General features: G+C 42.6%; 1 protein-coding gene across 1 annotated transcript; it reads right to left on the reverse strand.

Annotated features, from left to right (window-relative positions):
- On the reverse strand, positions 1-8,504 carry ciartb (circadian associated repressor of transcription b). Its single transcript, XM_085359238.1, has 6 exons — positions 8,370-8,504; positions 5,825-6,287; positions 5,403-5,478; positions 4,812-4,890; positions 3,034-3,163; positions 1-1,655 (listed from the first exon to the last, which is right to left on the reverse strand). Exons 2-6 carry the CDS (start codon positions 6,245-6,247, stop codon positions 1,263-1,265), a joined length of 1,101 nt encoding a protein of 366 aa, XP_085215364.1. The 5' UTR covers positions 6,248-6,287; positions 8,370-8,504; the 3' UTR covers positions 1-1,262.
- Positions 8,505-21,922: the final 13,418 nt, after the last annotated feature.

Consider the following 21,922-nt stretch of genomic DNA (forward strand, 5'->3'; position numbering starts at 1 on the left):
TCAAACAAATATAACCACATTTATTTTGAAAGTATAAAATTTCACACTGTAAAGGCCACTTTTCAGGGTAAATTGACAACCTTCCTGTAAGATTTACACAGACAAAAAAGCTTGTCCATCTCTCCGCTGGTCCAACATACTGTCCAGTTCTGTGGCAAAAAAAAAAAGGAAAAAAAAGCTATTGTTCTGCTTCACCACAGAAAATAGTTGGCGAGATCTGAATAACTTACTCAAAACAGGAAAACGGCAGGAGAGTGAGAATTCCTGATTTGTACATCCCACAGAGGACAGAGGAGCAAGGTTTCCAAACGGTTCTCTCTCTTTCTCTTTATTAAACCAGCTTACAGGCACAGCTTGACGTTACAGGCACTGTTTGCCTTCTACTGGGAGACTCGAAAAAGAAATCTGCAGTTGACATTCTTTACACTGGCACCAGTCAGGCCACGAGAGCATCCCCACTGAGACAGCATCCTCCGTTTGTAGAAGAGGGGAGACTTTGCGCTGCAGACCTTGTCGTCAGAGGCCATTTGGTGGCTCACCGTAGCTCTGTCGAGGTGTCCTTACTTTGAGCATAGTGTTCACATTCTTACTCACTAACCGTGACGTGGTGCTCGCTGAGGTAGAACAGTTGTACCAAAAGAGTTATTTATAAAGAATACAAATGAGTAACAGTCACATCAATAAACTTAAGAGTGGAGTCATGGGAGGGGAGGGGAACAACATCACATTTCACCCACATTTTCAGCACAACAATATGTAGATCACTGACATATCTTCCTTCCTTTCAGCACAAACCTTTCCTTCAGTTCTTTCCCTTTCACTCGTAATGGCAGCTTCACAGATACTCAGACTGTATTTTTTTTTTCTTTTTTACATCTACAAGCCAGTGCGAACAAATTCAGTTGTGAAAATACTTTCTCCGGTATCACGGCATGTGAAATTTATCCTTCCAACTCTCACACACGCTGTTGAAGAGTGCAAAAATAAAAAGAGAGAAGAGGGGGGAAAAAAGAAGAGATAAGTCAACAAAAAGGGAAATAAAGCAGATAGTTGTCGTGTTAGAGAGGGTACACCGCCGTACAGAAAAGTCACATTGTTCATCGACACCGCTTCCATATTAAAAGAGGAATCGGTAACATCCCTTTTGAAGGCTCTCATCTCTCCTGAAGGCTGGAATGAGCTAAGTGAGCTGATTGGCTCCCTGCAGGGTGGGCAAGGCGGGGCTCCTCTGCGCGCTGCTTACACCGAGCCCTCTGTGTGGACTAGGACCAGCTGCTGTCCGTCAAACGCCCTGTTCCCTTACGTGTGATGATGCTGTCCGTCGATTTTAGAAGCCTCTCTAGACAGGGCGCGTTGATTTTGCCCGGCGGCGGGCCTCTGGGCACCAAGTTTGTCTTAGTTTGGCTGTCTGTGCTGGAGGACACGGCGCTGTCCTGCGTTAGGTCTCTGTCACTGGGGGTCAGCAGGGGCCTGGGACCAGCCTGGGCCTGCTCTGCTGTGGGAGAGCAAATGGGTGACGTGTGGAGCCACTTCAGATTATTGGCAGAGTAAGCTCCAGGAGGAGTGAGATCTGTGACTCTCAGGGCTTTGGCGGTGGCTGGAGGATCGCTAGTAGTGATGGCGCTCGCTGCTGCAGATGTGGTAACTGGAGACAGCTGTTGAGTATGACAAAAAAGTTTTATTATTCAGCGATGATTCTAATTGATTACCAAGACCTAATTTTCATTTGCTGTCCATCTAGTTATTATAAGGACCCTGAAATATAAATAATATATTCATCGTGCAGAAATCTGAGTGAGGCCCAGATAATGGAAGGGCTGAAAGCAACACTAAAACGGTAAATGGTTTGATCTTTTATAGCGCTTTCCTACTCAAGCACTCAAAGCACTTTATACCACAAGCACTTTTCTCCTCTAAGTGCTTTCCATCGAACGTTCACACTCTGATCAAGCCACCAACCTTCCGATTAGCAGATGACCTGGTTTACCTCCTGAGCTACAGCCACCCCTAAACACACTGCAGGAGCCATAAAAATGGCCCGAGAGCAAATAAGCCCCAAAATCTGGGTGGGGCGCTGCAACAACCCGAACACACATGTACACAGTGTATTAGCGCCTCAAAATGATTTAATTTCCTCTGTTTAATATCTAACATTAGGGGTAAACACTGGCATTAATTTTGAGTTTTGTTTCTAAAATATTCTCTCTGAACCGTAATTTGGCCTCCACTAATTCTTGAGGATCTTGTTGTTTAGTTACTAGAAGCCCCAGCTTGTTGAAAAGCTACTTATTTTGTCTGCCATCTGGTGCCGGACACTAAGTGTCCAATGAGATGTTTTTATCCAGAAAGTAAATAACACGCTGAAGAGCGTGGCAGGAATAAGACCAAAATTATGAGCACGGTTCTGAGGGCGATAATTCTCTGTGTATTTGTTTAAACACACCATCTTTAGATAATCCGTGAGAATTCCCCCAGTTTTCTTTTCTCACACGTAGCACAGAGCAAGACATAGTCTGCGTTCAGCCACGCTCGCGCTACTAGAAATACTTGAATTGGGAACCTCCTCCGATTGAGCTGCACCACCTGCATAATTTACACACTGTAGCAATCAGACTTGGTAGTAGGGATCTGGTATGAGCAGTATCGATCATAGTGGGTGTAGTCAGTTATAAAGAATAAAAAAAACCTAATGTAGATCATAAAATCCTGTTCATGACAGGGTGTGTCGGGACTAATTCCTCACCAATTAAATGCAAAGGAATGTTCTAAAGTATCCTGACCTTTCTTATCCCCTTAGGGACACTCCTCCAAAATTACCTTTTCTCCTCTGTCATTGTTCTTAGTGAACCTGAGACTGCAGTAATACCTCAGTAAAAATAGCTTTTAATCCTCCTGTCCCTGTTCCAGACCTGTGATTAAATAATAATAGATATTTTAGTCGCTCTTTCACTGTGTCGTCACCATATGTTCTTGGCAGCGGGATTTATCTAGGTGAAGAGCTCTTACACAACAGCTTCTTTTTTTTAACTTTACCTTCAGTTTCTTGGTGGGAGCAGCTTCCTCTGTTTGGGTGACAGTGAGTGGGTGTTCTTGAAGCTTTACATTAGGGAACCAGCTCTTCAGCATTTCTTCCATTTTAAGAATGATATTAATGTACTTCTCCCTGGAAGCAGAGGTGAAAAAAAGAAAAGAAACAGAGAGTGAGAGAGAGCTATTTACTCAAGCTATCGCGCGCGAATCTGAGTAATCGAGCAAAAATCTTGGTAACCTCTTCTCTGAAATCTACCTCCCCATCAAGCTCGCACAGGAAATATGCGCTCTTGAAAAGCAAGCGAACACATTCGCTCGCTCAACAAAGCCTGCTCTCCGTGTGTGGGGAGGGGAACATTGTCTTAAGTACATTTCTCACATGCTTTGAGCTCACACGTGGACTGGCGTATAATACTCCCGCTCGCCTCTAAATATAAACGCCAAAGCCACAACGTTCTCCCACAGCGTCAGTGTAAAAATAAAACAGTTGACGCAGTTCACGTCGGAGGTGGGCGCAGTCAGAATCCCCCTTAACTGCTGCCCGTCAGAACCAGATGGCGAGCGGGGATTAGCCTGGGCCGTACGATCGGGACCTTCCTGCTATATTCAGTCCAACCCATGTTAAATTCATGTGAAAGATTATCCGCCACAGTGGCTGCTAAAAAAAAGTCACTTTGATCCTATCTACCATTGTGTTGCTCCAGGGGCTGCCAGCTGGCAACACAGAGCAGACACCAGGAGAGACACGAGGGAGGGGTTTAGTCCACCTTCCAGCCTCTGCCCTGGCTGTCTGCAGGGAGGCTGCCACACCCACTCTTTGTTTCCCTTATGGAGGCAGCAGCTGGTGGGTGAGGGCTCCAATTAGTCTGCGCTAGGCTCAGGAGCACTTTGTCTAATATACCTTGATGCAAAGCCTTGTGCTAACTGCACCCCAAAGCTTCCTATTCAGTTTCACAGCTAAACTGTACACGATGCCGGGATTTCGTTTCAGTGTAATCAAATAGTATTGATACGATCGCTGAGTGCAATCGCTCTGTGAAATTATGCTCTAAAGTGATTACTCAAATCAAAAACTCAAAACTTTCCAGCTTCTCAAATGTGACAGTTTCCTGTTTCCAGATAATTGAAACATATATTACACGAGTTTCTGGAATTTTTTGATAGCAACGTTCATCAGATATGGAAGTTTTCTATTCAGCGGTTAAGAAAATGCGCAAATGAATGGACAGATATTCTTTTTTATATGTGTGGGGAAAAAACTGCACTAAAAATCAGATCATAAGGACTTGAGAATTGGTAGTTTTTTTCCATTTAACAATGTGAAATATCAAAACATTTTAAATTTGACTGGGAAACAGGGACTATAAGAGTTTCTCCTTGAAAGGGGTGATAGCATATTCCATTATGCTGTCTGGCCGGTGGAGAGCTAATCACACAGACACAAGTGGGCCGCTCTCACAGTGAAGCCTGATACATTTTTAACAAGATGCCCAGCTTTAGTGAGAGGCAGCCATCTCTGCAGTAAATTTATCCTGAATGTGCGGGGGTAGCAGCAACCTGCTGTGAGCCATGTGTCAGAAACATAACGGAGACCACTTCGACCCACAGATAGCAAGCAGTATTGGGTAGCCCTTGTATATGTATGCTGGGGGATGCACTGTGGTTCTCACACGGGTTTGAAACCACAAGTGAAAAGAGCACACAGATTTTCTACGCTGACACATTTATGTCAAAGTACCGATTATCATTGTTTCATGTAGGGCAGAATGTGGGTCACCTACCCCATGTAGGGGTTCTGCAGAACACCCATGATCCTCTGAATCCGGTCCATGGCGACACTCTCCTGGAAACTGCTGAGTCCTGGCAAGAAGAAAGTTGTAGCATGAGCCACATGAACTGTGTTGACAGCAGGGCTGAGTCTGTTCAGCAGATGGGTAGTGTGAAATGTGTGTGTGAAGGAACAGACTCCCTGCTTCTGTGGCCAGGAAGTGCTGGGTCACACAAGGTTCGGGTTTGACTAAGATCCCAAACTAAGCAGTTTTTGCGCCCGCCTGAACACGGTGCTCTCTTTCAGAGATCCTCATAATGCCTATCTGACTCAAGAACTGCATCACTTTACACACACATGCGCACATATACAAGGAATGCTTGTGGTTAGATGACAGTCCTACGACAATGCATGTTTCAGACGTCTCGCGCTCATATCTCAAGGACACCTATTCCACAAAGACTTGCGTAGTCTATGCGCTCTATTGTTTTTTTCTTTCTGAGACAAAAGAGACCGTGAAAAACAGACTCAACTAAGACATTTTGTGTTCAATCAGGTTAATATCTTGTGTGTGAAGCAGAAGACATATTAAATGCTGACTTACTTTCTTTGTATCTCCCTGAACGAAGGCCATTCAAGATTGATGACAATGGATGAATGTAGCATTGTAACTCCATGCACTGAAAATAATAACAGATTTATTAGTGTTAGTGGGTAATAAAACAACTTAAAAACCTTTTCTGATAAGCTCATAATAAATCAGCCTCCCCCCAGTTCATTTTGTTATATTAATTGACAACAACTTTCCATGACTAACTAGCTTTGTTTGACTTAAGACAGAAAAAGTCTAGTTCTTTAGAAACGGATAGCAAATAGGGGAAGGTCATTTTTACTGGAAATGTCATGCAGGAAGCACTCTGTAAAACCACTACGGGAATCAGTCTGGGTGACAGGGTACGCGCTAGTTTTGCTGACACTGTCAACCACTGTCTGTGGAAAGCACACATGAACCACAGAGGCGCTCACCTTGCTGCTAAAAATTCTCTCTTTCTCTGACATGTTGGCAATGAGCTGCCGTTCTTTGCATTCGTCCTCTGTAGAGCCGCGGGGTCTCTTCAGTGCCTGCTGAGTGTTGTTGCCATTCATTCTTTCTCCTTGCTGTGTTTTACACAGTCCAGTGGCGGTGTCTCTGTCCCATTTTTCCATGCAGCCGGGAGATCCCCGGCTGGAGACCTCCCTGACCCCGCTCCAGTTACCGTCGCCCTCCTTCAAGTCGCTGCTCCAGCGGCAGCTGCTGTCAGTCGGGCCCAGGTGCGAAGAGGCACAGGGGGATAAAGGAGCTTCTGTCTGGCTGTGCTTTCTGGTACAGTCAGGCTCCTGCTCGTTCTCATTATCCTCATTGTCGCTAGCCAGCCAGTCAATGGAGTTGTCCGAATCTGTAGCAGACATCCTCAGCTGCAGGGTCTAAATAGCACTGACCATCACCGACCTGACAAAGAGAAACGCACCGTTATTACATTGCAACAACACGAAACATATTAAAGGGAGCAGCGATAACAGATGCGGAGACGAGAAACAGTAAATTAAAAATTAACTACATCAAGGCCTTTAGCCAAAATAATCAAATGTAGTGTTCTCGAGCAAAAAGTCAAGAAAGAACAAAAAAACTCCAGCCAAGCAGAAATAACAATAAAGACAGAGGAGGGACAGCAGTGTACTCGGAGCAGATGGTGGCAGTGAGATAACAGTTGTTGGGACCACAATGACCTGTTTGTTTTGCAGATGCAACACCTGAGCCAGTAAACACAGGCCAGCCACCATCAAAAGCAAACAGCAAACGGTCCCGTGCCCCATCCAATACTCGGAGGGTGGTGGGTGGGAGGCTCACGTCATTTGTCCCTCCAAATTTTTTTCACTGCAACCCTCAAGCGTCTTCACATCACAAACAAACACATTTCTAAATTTCACAATTGCTACCCTGACTATCCCCCCCACCACCCTCAGTCCGCTTCTGTCAGCTGGCCTGCCAGCTGCTACCACCACATTCATTCATACACTTCGTTCGCTTGCTTATTCAAAGGGGCAGAGGTCTGCCACCATGACGACTAGTAGTTCGACGAACCGCAGACCTCCCATCAACACAAGTGACACTTGTGGGGTGAAAAAAGAGATTGAAGAAAATGGGAAGCGTTCTTCAGCAATGAACGCCTTCTGAATAAAAAAGAAAATCCAACTAAAGGCTCTTCACGGAGGCTTAATTGCAGTATATTCCCTCTGTGTTTATTACAAGAGGGGAAGTGAGAACAGCATTTTCAGCACAGAGATCATTTTAGGATTTCCAGAGTTAAGGACTGCCATGTCTCTTGCTTCCTGTAAAATTTGAGGGTAGAGGGGTTAATTGCTCCCTGATTCTTTGTCGCCTTCTGATCTTATTGTTACAGAGGAGGGGTGGAGCGGACATTTACTGATATACTGAATAAAACGCAAAACATATACATCATCATTGCTCTAAATCAAAGCAATGATTTACAGGAGCACGTGAGTATTGAGCGCCATAGAAGAGATTCAGCAAAGTCCCAAAGAATCTTGAATCTAATTCCAAGCTACTGCAATGTCAGTCTGTTTTGTGTTGTGTAATACTGTATTACACAACACAAAACATGCACAGACACTGCAGTAGCAAAAAGAAAATCTAATTTCTCTCTATAATTGTATAAAAGTCGCCCTTCTTATTAATATACTAACTCTAAATGAATCCAATAGCACTGAGAAAATATATCAACATATATGTGCCATGACTAGCTCCACGCTACTACTAATTTCTTTCTGTGATAAAAACAGCATACACATGGCGAGCTTACTAAATATTCACTTGCCCTGGGCCTTTGCATGCTCATATAGGCCTACAGTTATATTCTAATAACACTTTAAATAGCAGTAGGAGGTACTGATAACAGCTAACACCGTGGATTTCTGAATCAAAGGAAAGGTGGTCCCATAAAGCAATTTAAAAATATATATATACACCAGTTAGCTTCCGCGACCTCGACGTCTACATCTACCTGTGTAGGTGGGGCACCTGAATAGAGATGCCCAGCGCTTAACACGTACGCCGATATGCTTGAAATATAAGAGAATATTTCAGATATTCACACGTCGTTATCTCTCGCCAGAGAAAACGCGCATAGGAAGATAAGGTGGCAGGTCTGATCTGTCCGCCTAAATGCGGGTTTCACATCAGTTGGGTAACAGACACAATATACTTCCTCATCAGTCTCAGTAAATTTGGCAGCATGCTGAATTAGTAAAATATAAATATATATATTTAAACAATAAAGAAAGAAATGAAACAGGAATACCAGTCCCTGTCACGGGAAGGCTACCATATCGCAGCACTAAACACAACCGCAAACTCTTTGTTTTTCTGACCAGGTTGTCTGTGTGAAATGCCTCTGGATGATTTAAAATAATAATATTACTAGGATATCGCTTAGTCCCCTCAGAAACACAAAGTAAGTGATATTTATCGGGAGGCTCTGGGCATTAAAAGGAGATGAGCATGGGTGCCTACCTTCTCAGGATGGAGCGGCTGGTCGTTCTTCCTTTGTTTAGCGGTAAATCCAGTAGGACTGTAGGCAGAGAGCAGCTGATGTGCTGGACGTGCGGCGTGAGAGAGAGGAGGCAGAACATCCAGTGATCGGCCCGTGTTGCTTCTCCCAAGGCAACGTGTCTGGGAGGGCGGGACTAGCAGGAGCATGCGCTCCCATTTGCTCCTCGAGCGGCTCCGACTGTCCAATCGGCTCCTCCGTTCAGTGCAGTCGCGGAGCAATAGGCGAGGCCGGTTTACATATGCAAATGACATGGAAATGACACAAACACGTGGACACGCGGATCGGTTTCATTTCAGCAGCTGGGTGAAAAGTCAAGCCAGGGCTGGCTGTGGTCATTCTACAGGCATTCTTGGGCATTATATCATCTGGATGATGATGCTTGACTTGAGGCATGTCAGTAAGCTGAGCGGCACTGCTAAAGGCGCAGTCAGCAATTTCAGGAACAAGTGTGAGAGTTAATGAGTTTGCCCAAGGACACTTCGGTAGAGTGTAGCAGGCACTTATTTTTGCACATTTAAAATATGTTTGCTAATGGTGGTGGTGTGGTGAGTGGGGGGGGAGAAAGTAAAGGGCAACTGGTAAGATCGATTCACATGTATTTATTATAAGAAAGATTCTGTCCATGTAATATATATTATTAGGTCATTTCTGACATTTAAATCTGTAATATAAGGCTACTTTGTTATCGTTTAACGTTATAAAATGATAACACGCTTAATTTGAATGACCTGCAAAGTAACTAGCTTTTAGAAAATAGAGGAGAAATAGACGAGAGAAAGTACCTGCTGCGAAACTATACAGTACTTGTGTAAGTACATGAATGCTTTCTGCATACCACAAGACATTACATAAGATGTCTCCAAGTTGTGAGTGACTAAGTAAATAATGCATTAAGATGAATCATTAGTGGAATTAGTCATTAATTGTTTCATTTTGCTTTTCTTGAGAAGGTAAATACACGAAACCAGAACCACTTTTCCACACGCAAAGCTGCTTCTTCTTGACCATAGCTCTGTATTTTTTTTAAATTTATAATTTATTTTTTTCTAGGCACAATGATGGTAAAACTGATGACTCATAGGACCTCTGTTTGACTGCATGAGAGAGTAGGATTAAGTGCCCTCTGTCAGAGGCCAGACAAGAATCCTGAGCTTGGAGCCAGTGAGTCACGAACCCTTTCACAGCAAACAGTGGTGGGGGGCGGGGAGAGAGATCACGTGCGCCCGGGAGACGCCCACCCAAAAAGCACAAACGGCCTGGTCTCCTCATCTCCCTCAGTTGACAATGCGGATAGACAGGATTTGAAACAAAACATTTCCCCCCCTTCTCTCTCCAGAGTAAACAGGTCACATGCGAAAAGGCTCCGCGAGATGTTTACAGAGCCGAGGACGCTGCCCAGACAGTTTTAACAACCGGGTGCAAATCTGTCTGAGATATAATGCAGAAGGACTTCTTGGACTGTCATCTTTGCCTTCTATAATGAGCTTGTACCATTGTAATCAGATTGAAAAGGCAATTTGTGGTCAAGTGATCATAGAGTAGCATATGTGGCTACTTTTGCTTTATGTGCTGCCGTCACAATGAAGATCAGGCAGGATGAGGGCACCAGCAAACACTAGCTTTGCTCTCTACGGATGAGCCTGTAATCACATCCTGCTGTGAAGAATGCATTCTAAAACCAGTCAAGGTGACACACCTACTGGCATGGTTAGAGATTCATTTTGAATTTTAATTGTCCTCTAAGTCACAGCGGTCTCTCACACATCCCACAAACAGCTTGTTGTTGTTCTGCTCCCCAGGCTCTGATCCCCTGGTGACCCCAGACTTTGTGACGACAGAGAGCTTCCTACAGCTTTCCAGCAAACTCTCATTTCCCTTATTTGTCTTAGAGGCTGTCACTGTGAAATATATATCCCATTCACCTCAAAGCACAGGAAACAGACATATCTGCATGCATTTGATGTTCAAAGAGCTTTTATTGGGCTCATACATTCAGCATTCTGAACCACGCACGCATGGCATCATACATATAGAAACCTTAGCCACAGATTGTCGTGACTGTTTCAGTATTTTGTGTACTCGCCAGGAATGCTTAAGTGTTTAACACGAATCCAATTCTACGGAGCCGTTCTCCAATTTTCACAATCTGTCATTCGCATAAAGAACAACAGCAGCAATTTGCAGTCTGTTCACAAAAGGGAACTCTTTTTATCTGTGCGTTTTCCTGTCAGGATCCAAGATGAGTCACATGACACAAACTGGCACTGCGATTTTCAATTTGTCAGAGAGGCAGGCTGAAAACATATCCCACAGAGACTGGATTTCTCCCGCTCTCATTCATAAAAAATAAAAGACCAATCAGAGACTCACACCCACTTTATTATAGGGCATACGCTGAACATCTGTCCCTGTCTAACCCTGTCTTCTCGAAAAAATAAAAAATAAAGACGCAGCACGTGTGCGTGGGGAGCATCAACCGCACCTCACCCTATGGACTAAAGGCAGCTCTGAACTCAAGTACATGTGTGCACGATTTACGGTATTGTAAAATCTGTTTCTCATTTTCAGGCAGCGTCACATGTCTAATGCAATGACTTGCCATCAAAAGCACTAGCCAATAACCTAAACTGACCCGTGTTACACTTGCATAAAGTGAGGGAATGAGAGAGACTGTGGCCTTACCGGTAAATATGCTGCAAGGGGACGCAGGCATACATGTGAGAGTGTTTGGGTGCCATTTGCACGGGAGCGTATTTGCGTTTGTGTCTGTTATATCAACATCTGTCGCGTGAACTGTGTATATGACTCAGCTGGGTGTACCCTGGCTTTGCTCCATATGCTTTCCCAAACTCAAAACCTGACCTATGGTGACACACACATGCATGGTTTCTTTAAATTGGGACGGCAAACAACAGACTTCCCACACCATTGTTCACGTTATGCCTGCTCACCACTAATAGCAGGAGTGCGACTTAGGGACAGGTTTTGGTTTGGAGCTCAGATGGAGGAGAAAACCGACAGGAATGTCCATAACTGTGTTAACGACAACTAAAGCTGCTGCAGGGAACACAAATGTGAACACAAAGGTGCACCAGACATTAAAAACGTCCTCTGGCTGCACATAATTGACATCGGTACAAAATATTGGGTCCTTGCAGTGATTCATAGACTTGTAATAACAGGATTACATAACTTTTTTTCCTGTAATGTTTGCAAAGCCTTGGACTACCTCCCTCAAGTCTCAGCCACCAATTGAGCATGTCAGCTTTGAGGAATAAAACCTAATTTTCCCATCAATCTAGCTGAAGATGAACTTTGTGACTTGGATCCCGTTCTCTGCTTATGTTTTTTACAGTGATCTTCACAGATGTTCCACGTGACAATAACAGAATGCCTGAAATTGCTTTAGACTTTAATCTGAATCTGGGCAATCCTTCACCATGTCTGGACCCTGTTTAGCTTTAATCTTGGTTAGAAAATATGTCTTCCACTTCTCCCTAGTGTAGCATATTACTCCTCCAGATATGTCATCCTGTTACAGTAAATGCTACTTCTACAAATAAACCCCACCCACACACTAGAAGAGTAACTGCATGTACTGTGGGCACGCTGCAGCGGGGTGGGGTGTCAGTTGTATGCGCAGCCAATCGCATTTAGATTTGATATTAGAGGTTATGCAGTCAGAGTGATACTCATTGCATTTTTGTTGCTTTAAAGGGTTGGACTTCCGGCGCCCCGTCATACACCCTCCCTCTTCCTTTTGCACCTTCTCCCTCTTCCAACTTCAGTCACATGTGCTTCATCCAGAGAAAAAGCTCCCTGACCATTTTCCACACAGACAGTTCACATGCAGGCAGTTGAGAATGTCTGGCAGCAAACCACTGACAAATATTTTATGGCTCTGTGTATGTGTGTGTGCGTGCGTGCATGTTTATTCTCTCTCTAGTGTCTGAACGGCTGCCAGAGCAGCTCAAGCGACAGTGGGATATCTATCTGCAGGGCTGAATGTTACATGTGACTGGGGTATATTTTAACTAGGTTATGTAAGTGCTCCAGCCTGCGTTCTCCAAGCACAGATGAGGAGGGCTACACATGATGCAGAGCACTGTGAGCTCACCACAAGCATTGAATAATTCCTGCACTAGGTTGGAACTTTGGCCAGTTTACACCTCAGAGAAACGATCTTTAAAGTATCGGGTTCCACGTCAAAAAAAGACCTAAAAATATTAGCCTCCTGTGATTCATTGTTACTACAGCTTTTTTTGCCATGCAGCCATATTGATTCCAGATGATGTAATATTGTGAGTTAGTAGCAGCAGCGTAATAGCCTATAATCTTAATGTGAAGGTTAGGGTTATGTAAGGGGATTTTTGAGAGATTAAAAAAAAACACGAGTCCAAAAAAAGTTACCCGGCAAAAGCTTTGACAACTCTGTTCACACTCGTCTACTGTTGTTAAAAGATGTATCTGTGGGTTGTGATGACAAAACAAAACAAATAAAGCACATAATTGGACTTCCATTACATAGGTTGACCAATTCTGTATTTGAGGCTCCCTGTGGAGAGCTGATGAGACGAGTGACAACAGGCTAGCCGCCAAATTTATGTCCAACGTAGAGCTGCCCACGCTCCCGCTGCTGCCACTTTTATGGAATCATCATGTGGGCGTTTTAGTGCAAGATCCTAACTAGAAGTGATGCGATATGGGCTGATAATTTCTTTGTAGCAAAGTATCTAACCTCACTTGGAGGATCATAGCTCTTTCATAGCAATGAGTTTCGACCCCAAATCTCCTCACAGGCCTCTTCTGACAGCAGCATGTGTCTTTTCAGAGATGTGAAATATCAGTTTAAATGATAAAAACAATTACTGCTGGATTATTAAGCAATCTGACTCAAGTGTAGTTCCTCAGGATTTCATTGAAAGCTTTCAATGTCCCCAAGCCCTCTAGGGGTCGAGTGACTTTTGTCATCAGACGATGAGCTCTTGGGAGCTCCACATACATTTTTTGTGACTTTAGAATTTAAATTACAATTGTAATGTAATGCAATGCAAAGTCTTATTGGCCATTGTTATGTAAATTCCCATTTAGGTCACAAACAAAACAGCCACGCATGTGAATGCTGATTATGAAAGCAGACCCTAGTGGGCCCTAATGGCCTTGCAGATGCAGGAAGTATAATCAAGGGTTAATCTAGGCTTAAGTACTTTGGTACACAGTGGGTTTACCAGCCAAGAGAGTGCGTCTTGAAGGTTAGCCAACACAGGACTAGCTACTACAAGAATATTAGAGATAAGAAGGGGATGTCCAACAGAAAACAGTGGGTTTTATCATTTAAATACAGAGAATAAAAGGTTCTGATAAAGGGGATCGTGGGGTGCCAGAATGAAAGAATAAGACAACAGTGACAAAAGATAAAGGGTCAAAGGGACTGGTCAGGCGATGAGATCAAGGTTCACACGTGCAAAAGTAAAACAAAAGGTGACACAAACACAATGTCAAGCACTCCGTGGAATCCGGTCGTTAAGTCTGACTTCACTAGCCGTGTCTGGGCCTAAACTCCGCTGCAGGTTGTAGAAATGCTTAGCTGATTTAGAGTTTAGAAATGTGTTAACATAGAATGTAGAATTATGTGTAGCCTGTTTTAGAGTTGAGAAATGTGTTAACATAGAATCTAGAATTATTGCAGAGACACTGACACTGCCCTCAATGTAATAAAGGCCTGATTGTGTCATGAACTTAGGAGTAGAGTATAGGAGACCCTCCCTAGTTGAACTGTGAAAGTAAAACAGAGAGGAGTTAATGCTGAGTGGAAATTCCCCAGAGAATGTTTGGGTGGAGTTCTCAACATTTGTAACTGGATAACTGTGATCTGGAAGGGAGATGGGTTTTATGACCTCTAGGGAGTCACCTACACCCACAGTGTTTTAACTGTCATGCACACACATCCACACGCACACTCACTCATGTGCACTCACATAGGCACATGAGTGCACTCACGTCTTCCCTTCTAGAAGTGCATGCTTAAATGAAAATGAATAACGATGAATAAAGGTTTTGTGAAATAACTACTGAGTTCCGGTGCCGTCTCTGGAAGTTTCGATGAATAAAAGAACCGGGGTGAACCTGATTTCGTAACAAGGTCCATATATCAAACGATCACTATGGCATTACTGAGAGTTGAAAAACTGTCTGAAGTCTTTCATCTTTAATAAAATGATCAGCGTTCTGCTCTACCAGCTGTAACAATTGAGTTTACCATCCAGGCATCCATGAAAACGGAATTTATGACATTTAACGGAGTTAGAAGTTAGCAGGAAGTTAGCTCGCTAGCTTCTATCTAAATATAATATAGCATGTCCTGACTGCGGGGTTTTGGAAACAAATTAAAATGTACAGCTATGTTATCACTTCCAACATAAATGAAGACAGAAAACTAAACAGCAGTGACGTTTGTAGGGTTACTGAAGTTTGGCTAGCTGGTATATAATGATGTGCTACGTGACCGCTAGCGACACAGCTATGTTAGCTTAATATAAACAAGCTAACTTTTTTTCCACTTGATAAAAGTTAACGTGAGTGTTCTCGGTGGTCAGGAACAAATGTAATCGCATGGCAGGATGCTGTAAAAGGACCAAACTTCAGCCAGGAGAACAACTGAGATAATCCATCCACAATACGAGGTTAGTCGTTCATATACTGCTGCAAGGGCTGGGCTGTAGTTACATCCTAAGGTTTTAAAAACTGAGCTTAAATAAATGATTAGCGGTAATAAAAGCAGGGGGAGGTCAACAGTGGTCAATGACTGTTTTAGGAGCTTTTTGAGATTAAATAGAAGAAAATACATAACATTAAACATGTTAACAATACAAAAGCCATATTAAACGCAGACTACTTTAGGCCCGGAAGTAGGATTCCTCACGTCATCACTTAACGACCGGGAATGTCCTAAGGGGGCTCTTTGTGTTTAGCGACTCTGTGTTAATATGAGCACCATGTTAACATTAACTGTGTGACTGTGTGTCCTGGCCTTGGGTGCATCCCTCCCTTTACCCTTTGTCAGATCATCCTGTTGTTGTCAACCACTTGTTTCTTACACTTCAGTTCTGAATTCCTAGCTTGTGTCACTCCTTTGTTGGACTTTGTGAACTTTGCCTTAATCAGTCAAGGTTTAGCTTTTTTATTCTATTTTAGTCTCTGTGCCCCATATAATTATTTTTGAACATCCTACAGTTAATTATAAATAATTAACATGAATTTTTTGATCAATATTTAACTATTGAGGAAACATAAACACAATACTGCTTGTATTTGTCTTAATGAATTAAAGATATAGCCATTTAAACAGGGGATATAGAACAGCCATGTCAGTTGTCAAATGCCGTTATAGGAATATCAGGTAATTAAAGAATCAATTACAGCTTCCTCCATTACATTACGACACTTAGAAATTAGCCATTAAGAATGTGTTAAAGTCTATGCGCTGGCTGTTAAACAGCAAAGCAAAGATTTTATTACATTTCTCATTATGCGAATGATTAGTGAGAAGGCTTTTTAAATATGTAGCTGTGGAAGCATACTTCAGGGGTTACTTTGGACAATGCCATGGTGGATTTGAGCATTTAATTCCTTGAACGGTCTTCTTCAACCATTAAGCCAGTGTGATTTAGTTACGTTTAATGTCGGTAATATATTGCTCGTATGAGCTGAAATGGAGTCACAGGAAGCAGGATCTCATTGTCACAACTCCCTGGTGTAGCAGAGTAGCACACATGCATTAGTCACCCATTCAGAGTGCTCTACAGTGTGGTTGAAGAGTCAGGCTGAAATTTCCACACAGAACAAACCTTTAATAGCAGGGGTTGTTTGTGGCTAACACGTGTCCTTGGCCGTGCCCCAGGAGTGAGGTTTGTGTTTTGCTCACCAATAGGAACAGAAAAGCTTCAACTTGCCTTATGTATATTTTTTTTATTATGCTGCTGCTGCAGTAATATAGTTGCATAACATTGTGAGGCCCACATTAGGACTTGTGCTCTTTTGTTTGGATGTCATCCCAACCTTTTAAAGTGGGAAAAAAAAGTACCTGGCATCTCTCCAGTCTTCTTCTTCTGAGGAGGAGTAGTGCTGAGATTCAGAGGGCTACAGAGGGGTGTTACACTCCTACTCTCCTCCATCAGCTTCTTTGTAACAGAAACAACAAGATGGCACATTTAAGCAGTGACTGCACCCTATACTTAGCCAAGGGGCACCTGCTGGACCTGCTCTAATGCATGGTCATAAAAGAGTTTGTGTAATGGCTTTCAAATGCCAACAACATAACAGTAAAGTTAGTCTGCATCAAGCTCATGTGCACTCAAAATGTGGAGTATATATGTACAGTACTGTGCAGAAGTCTTGAGTCACCTCCTCATTTGCTTATGTTTTGGTTCTGAGGAGCAAGACTTAAATTTTAAAAGCGGCTTTGAGCAATAGCTCTCTCTATCTGTCAAAGTTTTTCTTTGTACATTTTCTTCTTTTCAACTCATTTTCAGTCCAGTCCTTGTACCTGATCATTTTTAGTGGAATGTATTTTTTAACCACTTAACATTGATCTATGAATCATTGAAGCATGAAAACGTCACCTAACTAAAGGGATGAACCTGTGTTGAGTCTTCCCACAACAGACAATTTAGCAAAGAACCCATTTTAAATTCAATCTTGGGCATTTTTACCAGCAACCTGTCACAAAACTTTTTTTTTCTCATTTTTTAGTTGACTCTGATGGGCATAAAATAGTATTTTTGCACCATCAAGATGATTTCCAAAGAGTGATTAGGTGAGTGTCTTTAAAACAACTGAGGACAAAAGAAGAAGTAACAGGCTCAAAAAATAAAAAAAAAACCTATATACAGTAGATAACCAGTATCTGAAAGTCATTTACTAAACAAACAGGGAATAAAACAAGCAAATTTAGCTGACAAAAGACTTGAGAAATGCATCTGGCCCCTCAGTTAATCCATCTACTGTTCACTGAAGTCTCATCAGAAATGGTCTCAATATGGTTGACAAAAAGCCAATATTAGGAAATGGAAACAGGGGGAAAAGGCTGAGTTATGCCAAATTACACAAGAACTAGACTGAAGCCAGTGGCAGCAGTTCTTATGGAGATGCAGTTTTAGTTCAAAACATCCACATGTGTGGAGGAAGTCAGGAGAGAGGTACAACAGTGAGCATTTACAGTCAATTGTAAAACACGGTGGAGGCTCTGTCATGGTTTGTGGTTGCATTTCAGTCAGGGGTCCAGAGCTATACTTAGCCAAGAGGTACCTACTGGACCAGTAATGTTGAGTTCCAGAGTCTGGACCTCAACATTATCGAAGCACTGTGGGATCATCTAGACAGAGAACTGAATGAAAGGCAGCCAACATTCAAAGAAGAGCTTTGAATCTCATTCAAGAAGTCTGGACAGCTAAATATAAAGAAATTAGGGAGGACTCCAAACTTTTGCATGGTACTGTAGTATATGTATACATGCAAAGCTGAAGTCATTCTTGTAGCGTCATAGACAAAAATTTATCAGTGGAGTGAAAATAAGCCCGAGTTACAGCAACAAAATGCTTCTGATTCGTGTTAGCAGTTTACACGAGGCAGGAAATTGTCAAGACAGCTAGAGCGCAAATCTTAAAGAGGACAAGGTTAGATAAGGCAAGCAAGAGGAGGGGTGACGAAAGTGTGGACGCTACGAAAACTACATAATAATAATAGATTGCATTTATATAGCGCTTTACAATTCCACTATTCATTCACACACTGGTGGAGGCCAGCTACAGTTGTAGCCACAGCTGCCCTGGGGCAGACTGACAGAAGCGAGGCTGCCATATCGCGTCATCGGCCCCTCAGGTCATTATCAGTAGGCGGTAGGTGAAGTGTCTTGCCCAAGGACACAACAACCGAGACTGTCCAAGCCGGGGCTCGAACCGGCAACCTTCTGGTTACAAAATGAACTGCCAACTCTTTGAGCCACGATCACCCATACATGTGGAAGGAGCATGAGGAACCTGAGGGACTGAGGGCCTGACTTGCTGCCGCTGTGTCCAGAGATTACGGCACTCTATGCTTATTCTGGCATACACGTGACACTCTTGCAGTCTCCTGTCCTCAGCTTTCTCTCTCACTCACACATACCTCCTATCGTTCTGTATACAGTTTGTGAATCTTGTTCCAGCCCCCTCACTGCCATTTCTGACACTTTCACACCCCTGTTGTAATTCCTTCAGTGATCTTCCAGCCAGACTTCATCTCAAAGCCCATTTCCTCATCCTGTTTACCCCACAATAGCACACATGCTCAGTAGCATCCTTGTTCCATGTGAAGTTTAACATTGTAGTGCCACACAAACAGTGATGTTTGGCATGTTTCAATTTGTTAACTGCAAATGCAAAAATGCAGAAGTTTGTGAATCTTCTTAAAAATAGACTGCACATGGCTTATTACCAGAAGCGATGATGTAAGCTGCAGTGTGCCACTGTTTTTTTTTTTTCTGTTAACACATTATGTGCTTCAGAAAGCAGTAACACTCAAGAAATATACTCAAGAGTGTGCTGAATGAGCCAGATGGCAATTTTTAGCTGCCAGTTGCAGCAGATAGCGAACAGGGTGACATTTTTCTTTAGACTAAATCTCCATGCCCGTGACTCAGTGTTTACTTTAAAAAGTTCTTATGACCCCCAGAACCTTAATTTATCCACATAAGAGTTTGCACTGTATCCATTTGTCAGTCTTTCCTGTCTTCTGTGCCCATACAATGGATTTTAGCTGAAGACTACAGTCTACAGATAATTATTTCTAAATTAAGAGACGCAGTGATGCATTATAACAGAACACAAAAACAGTCGTTGCAGGTAAAGCACAGGTTAAATCAGATCAAATCAGGCATCTGCATTAGTAATGACAGATAGAGAGAGGCAGCGTACACAAGCACATAAGCACAGAGTCTAAATTTTACAGCTTATAAATTTTTCATCTTGTTATTTGATGCACATAAAATCTCAACTCAGTGCTACTGGATACTACTATGTATATATTAAAGTGCTTTGTAAGTGTGTATGTTAGATCGTTTTACATTTCACATAAGAAAGTTATTGCTGTGCATCATTTTTAGTGTCCCAGTATTGTTTATGCCGGCTCACTGTGACACCATTATGACTTACTGAGCTATTTGTGTTTTTCCTGCTATTGTATTTAACAATAATAACAACAGCTCAGAACTAGTATAAAAGTAAGCGCTGACATTGTAGCGCTGAGATTAGGACTAGTCACACCAAATCTTGTGCTTTTATTTTATGGGGTGTCTGTAGCCCATTAGGTAGAGCAGATCATCTATTAATCGGAAGGCTAGTAGTTTAATCCTTGGCTGCTCCCATCTGCATGCCAAAGTATTGTTGTGCAAGATACTGAGTCTTAAATTGCTTTCCCATGAGTTTAGCAGAGTGGGAATGTTAGATAGAAAGCACTCGGGCAAAGAAAAATTGCTTGGATGAATGAGGCATGTGATCAAGTAGAAATGCACTATAAAAGAATCAGTCCATTTTAACCCAACACTTAATAAACACCAATTTTCTGACACCGTAGTTGACAGATTTGTGGGAGATAATAAACCCCTTGGTCCCTTTACATTGCAGCTCTTTACTCAGTACACATGTATAGAAGTGCACACAACTTTGAACTACAGTTTGATCTCTGCAACACAATCTATTTTATTCTATGCGAATGTACAGATGCAAAACTATTGTGCTGTTGCAGTGAATATCGTTGAGGTGTCCCTACTGCAGTGGGTGTTACCAGAACCAGATTTTGCCATGAGGACACACAGACTCACAAGTAAAATATTGCCAGCCACGTTATTGGAGTTGCTAAACGTTTGAATTTCCCATAATTCCATGGGCATATCAAAGAGAAGAATGGGCAGTTATCTGGGCGGAACAATTAAACAGCGCTTACTTGATACGGACACGAAAATATAACCCCATCAGACCAGTTTTCATGAAAATGCAAATATTGGGCAGATGTTGGGTGTCATATTTATTTACAGCCAGACCTGCCATCTGCAGGATGCTTTTCGGTGGATAGAAATGATGGCAGTAAACAAAAGAAAACAACTGAAGAAAAGCTGAGATGGCTTTTGCTCTCATTTTATTAGTCATTGTTAATTTGATCAAATTGTTTTACCAGGGAAATCTAGTCTCCAGTTACATTGCACATATTATACACGCGCTCCTTATTTTACCTTGACTTTTCTTTTAAAGAGTTCCCACTAGTGGCATACTCAAATGAAATCTAGCATGCCTGAAGAATAATATGAACCTCAGTTTCACTCTACTGTAGTTTAAAATAATTGAAACCTTAAACATTTTCAAGAGACAATCAAGTAAATATCAAATGCATTTTGGAGGTAATTCAGAAGATGACCTCACTACTACAGGTGACCTCACTACTAGGCTTGGTGTTGTCAATATGTTATCAGGCTGTTACGTGCAGTGCATCACATGCCCAAAATGTTCCTCCCGTGGTCTGGCTTGTGGACTGGGTGTGGAAGAATGGAAAATTCCAGGTTTTCTGGAGTGGAGCATTTGCATGTGTGTGTTTACTCCTCCATTTCTCCAGAGACATTAACTAGGTCAAGCGCAAATGAATCTGCCAACAGCCTAAAGAGTAGTGGTGACAGGGAGGAGGGAGGCAGTGGTGAGGTGTTGTGTGGACTTTGGGCAGAAAGCTCATTGTCAGGATAAAACACCGTTACAGTAACTAATTTTAGCCTGAGCCCTCTCCTGGTCCATTACCTTTCAAAGGGCGAAATCCACTCAGTATTGTTTGCTCAGCAGATCTCAGTTTAACAGTTTGAAGGCCACGCGGGTAATTATGTATAGCCACAAACTAAGCCAGTCAGGGATATTCAGCATTACAACAATTTATCCTGCAATTAATCTTCTTTCCTCTAGGTCTCTGGGATTTTGAATGATATATTTTCGTTTCCCTGAAAGCACTAAATTTCCCCTGTTATAGTTGTTAAATGAGCCTCTGCTTATGATTTCAAACTGTGTTGGGCGGCCAGAGTTAAGCCCATCCTCTCTGTGGTATTTTCATATAGTCAGTGAAACGTGATGCAGTTAGACTGTGTGTTATTTTTCCAGATACACCTTCTCAACTTCCCCTGTGATAAATATCTTTATGCGCACTCCTCTGATTATGCTTCCCTTTTGCAAAGATCAACACCTGGAAACAGCGAAGCGCATTTGCAAAGGGCAACAGCACTATGGCATGCATAATGAACATACTGTACGGACCTGGAAGGGAAAGTCATATATTTATCCAATGAGGATAAATAACGATCAGTGGAGCGTTTCTCTCAGATGCACGTGTACGGCGGTAAAGGGATTTGAATGGAGGGGAAGTGGCGCCAAAACACAGCTAAGCACAGTGAGTCTGATAACTGATCCTCAGGAGGAAAAGGTTCAGCCAAATGCATTAGTATAAT

The sequence above is a fragment of the Diplotaxodon limnothrissa genome, linkage group LG7 (assembly GCF_057381915.1).
Source record: "Diplotaxodon limnothrissa isolate DT_005_m linkage group LG7, D_limnothrissa_male_GT1.1, whole genome shotgun sequence".
Classification (NCBI taxonomy): Eukaryota; Metazoa; Chordata; class Actinopteri; order Cichliformes; family Cichlidae; genus Diplotaxodon; species Diplotaxodon limnothrissa.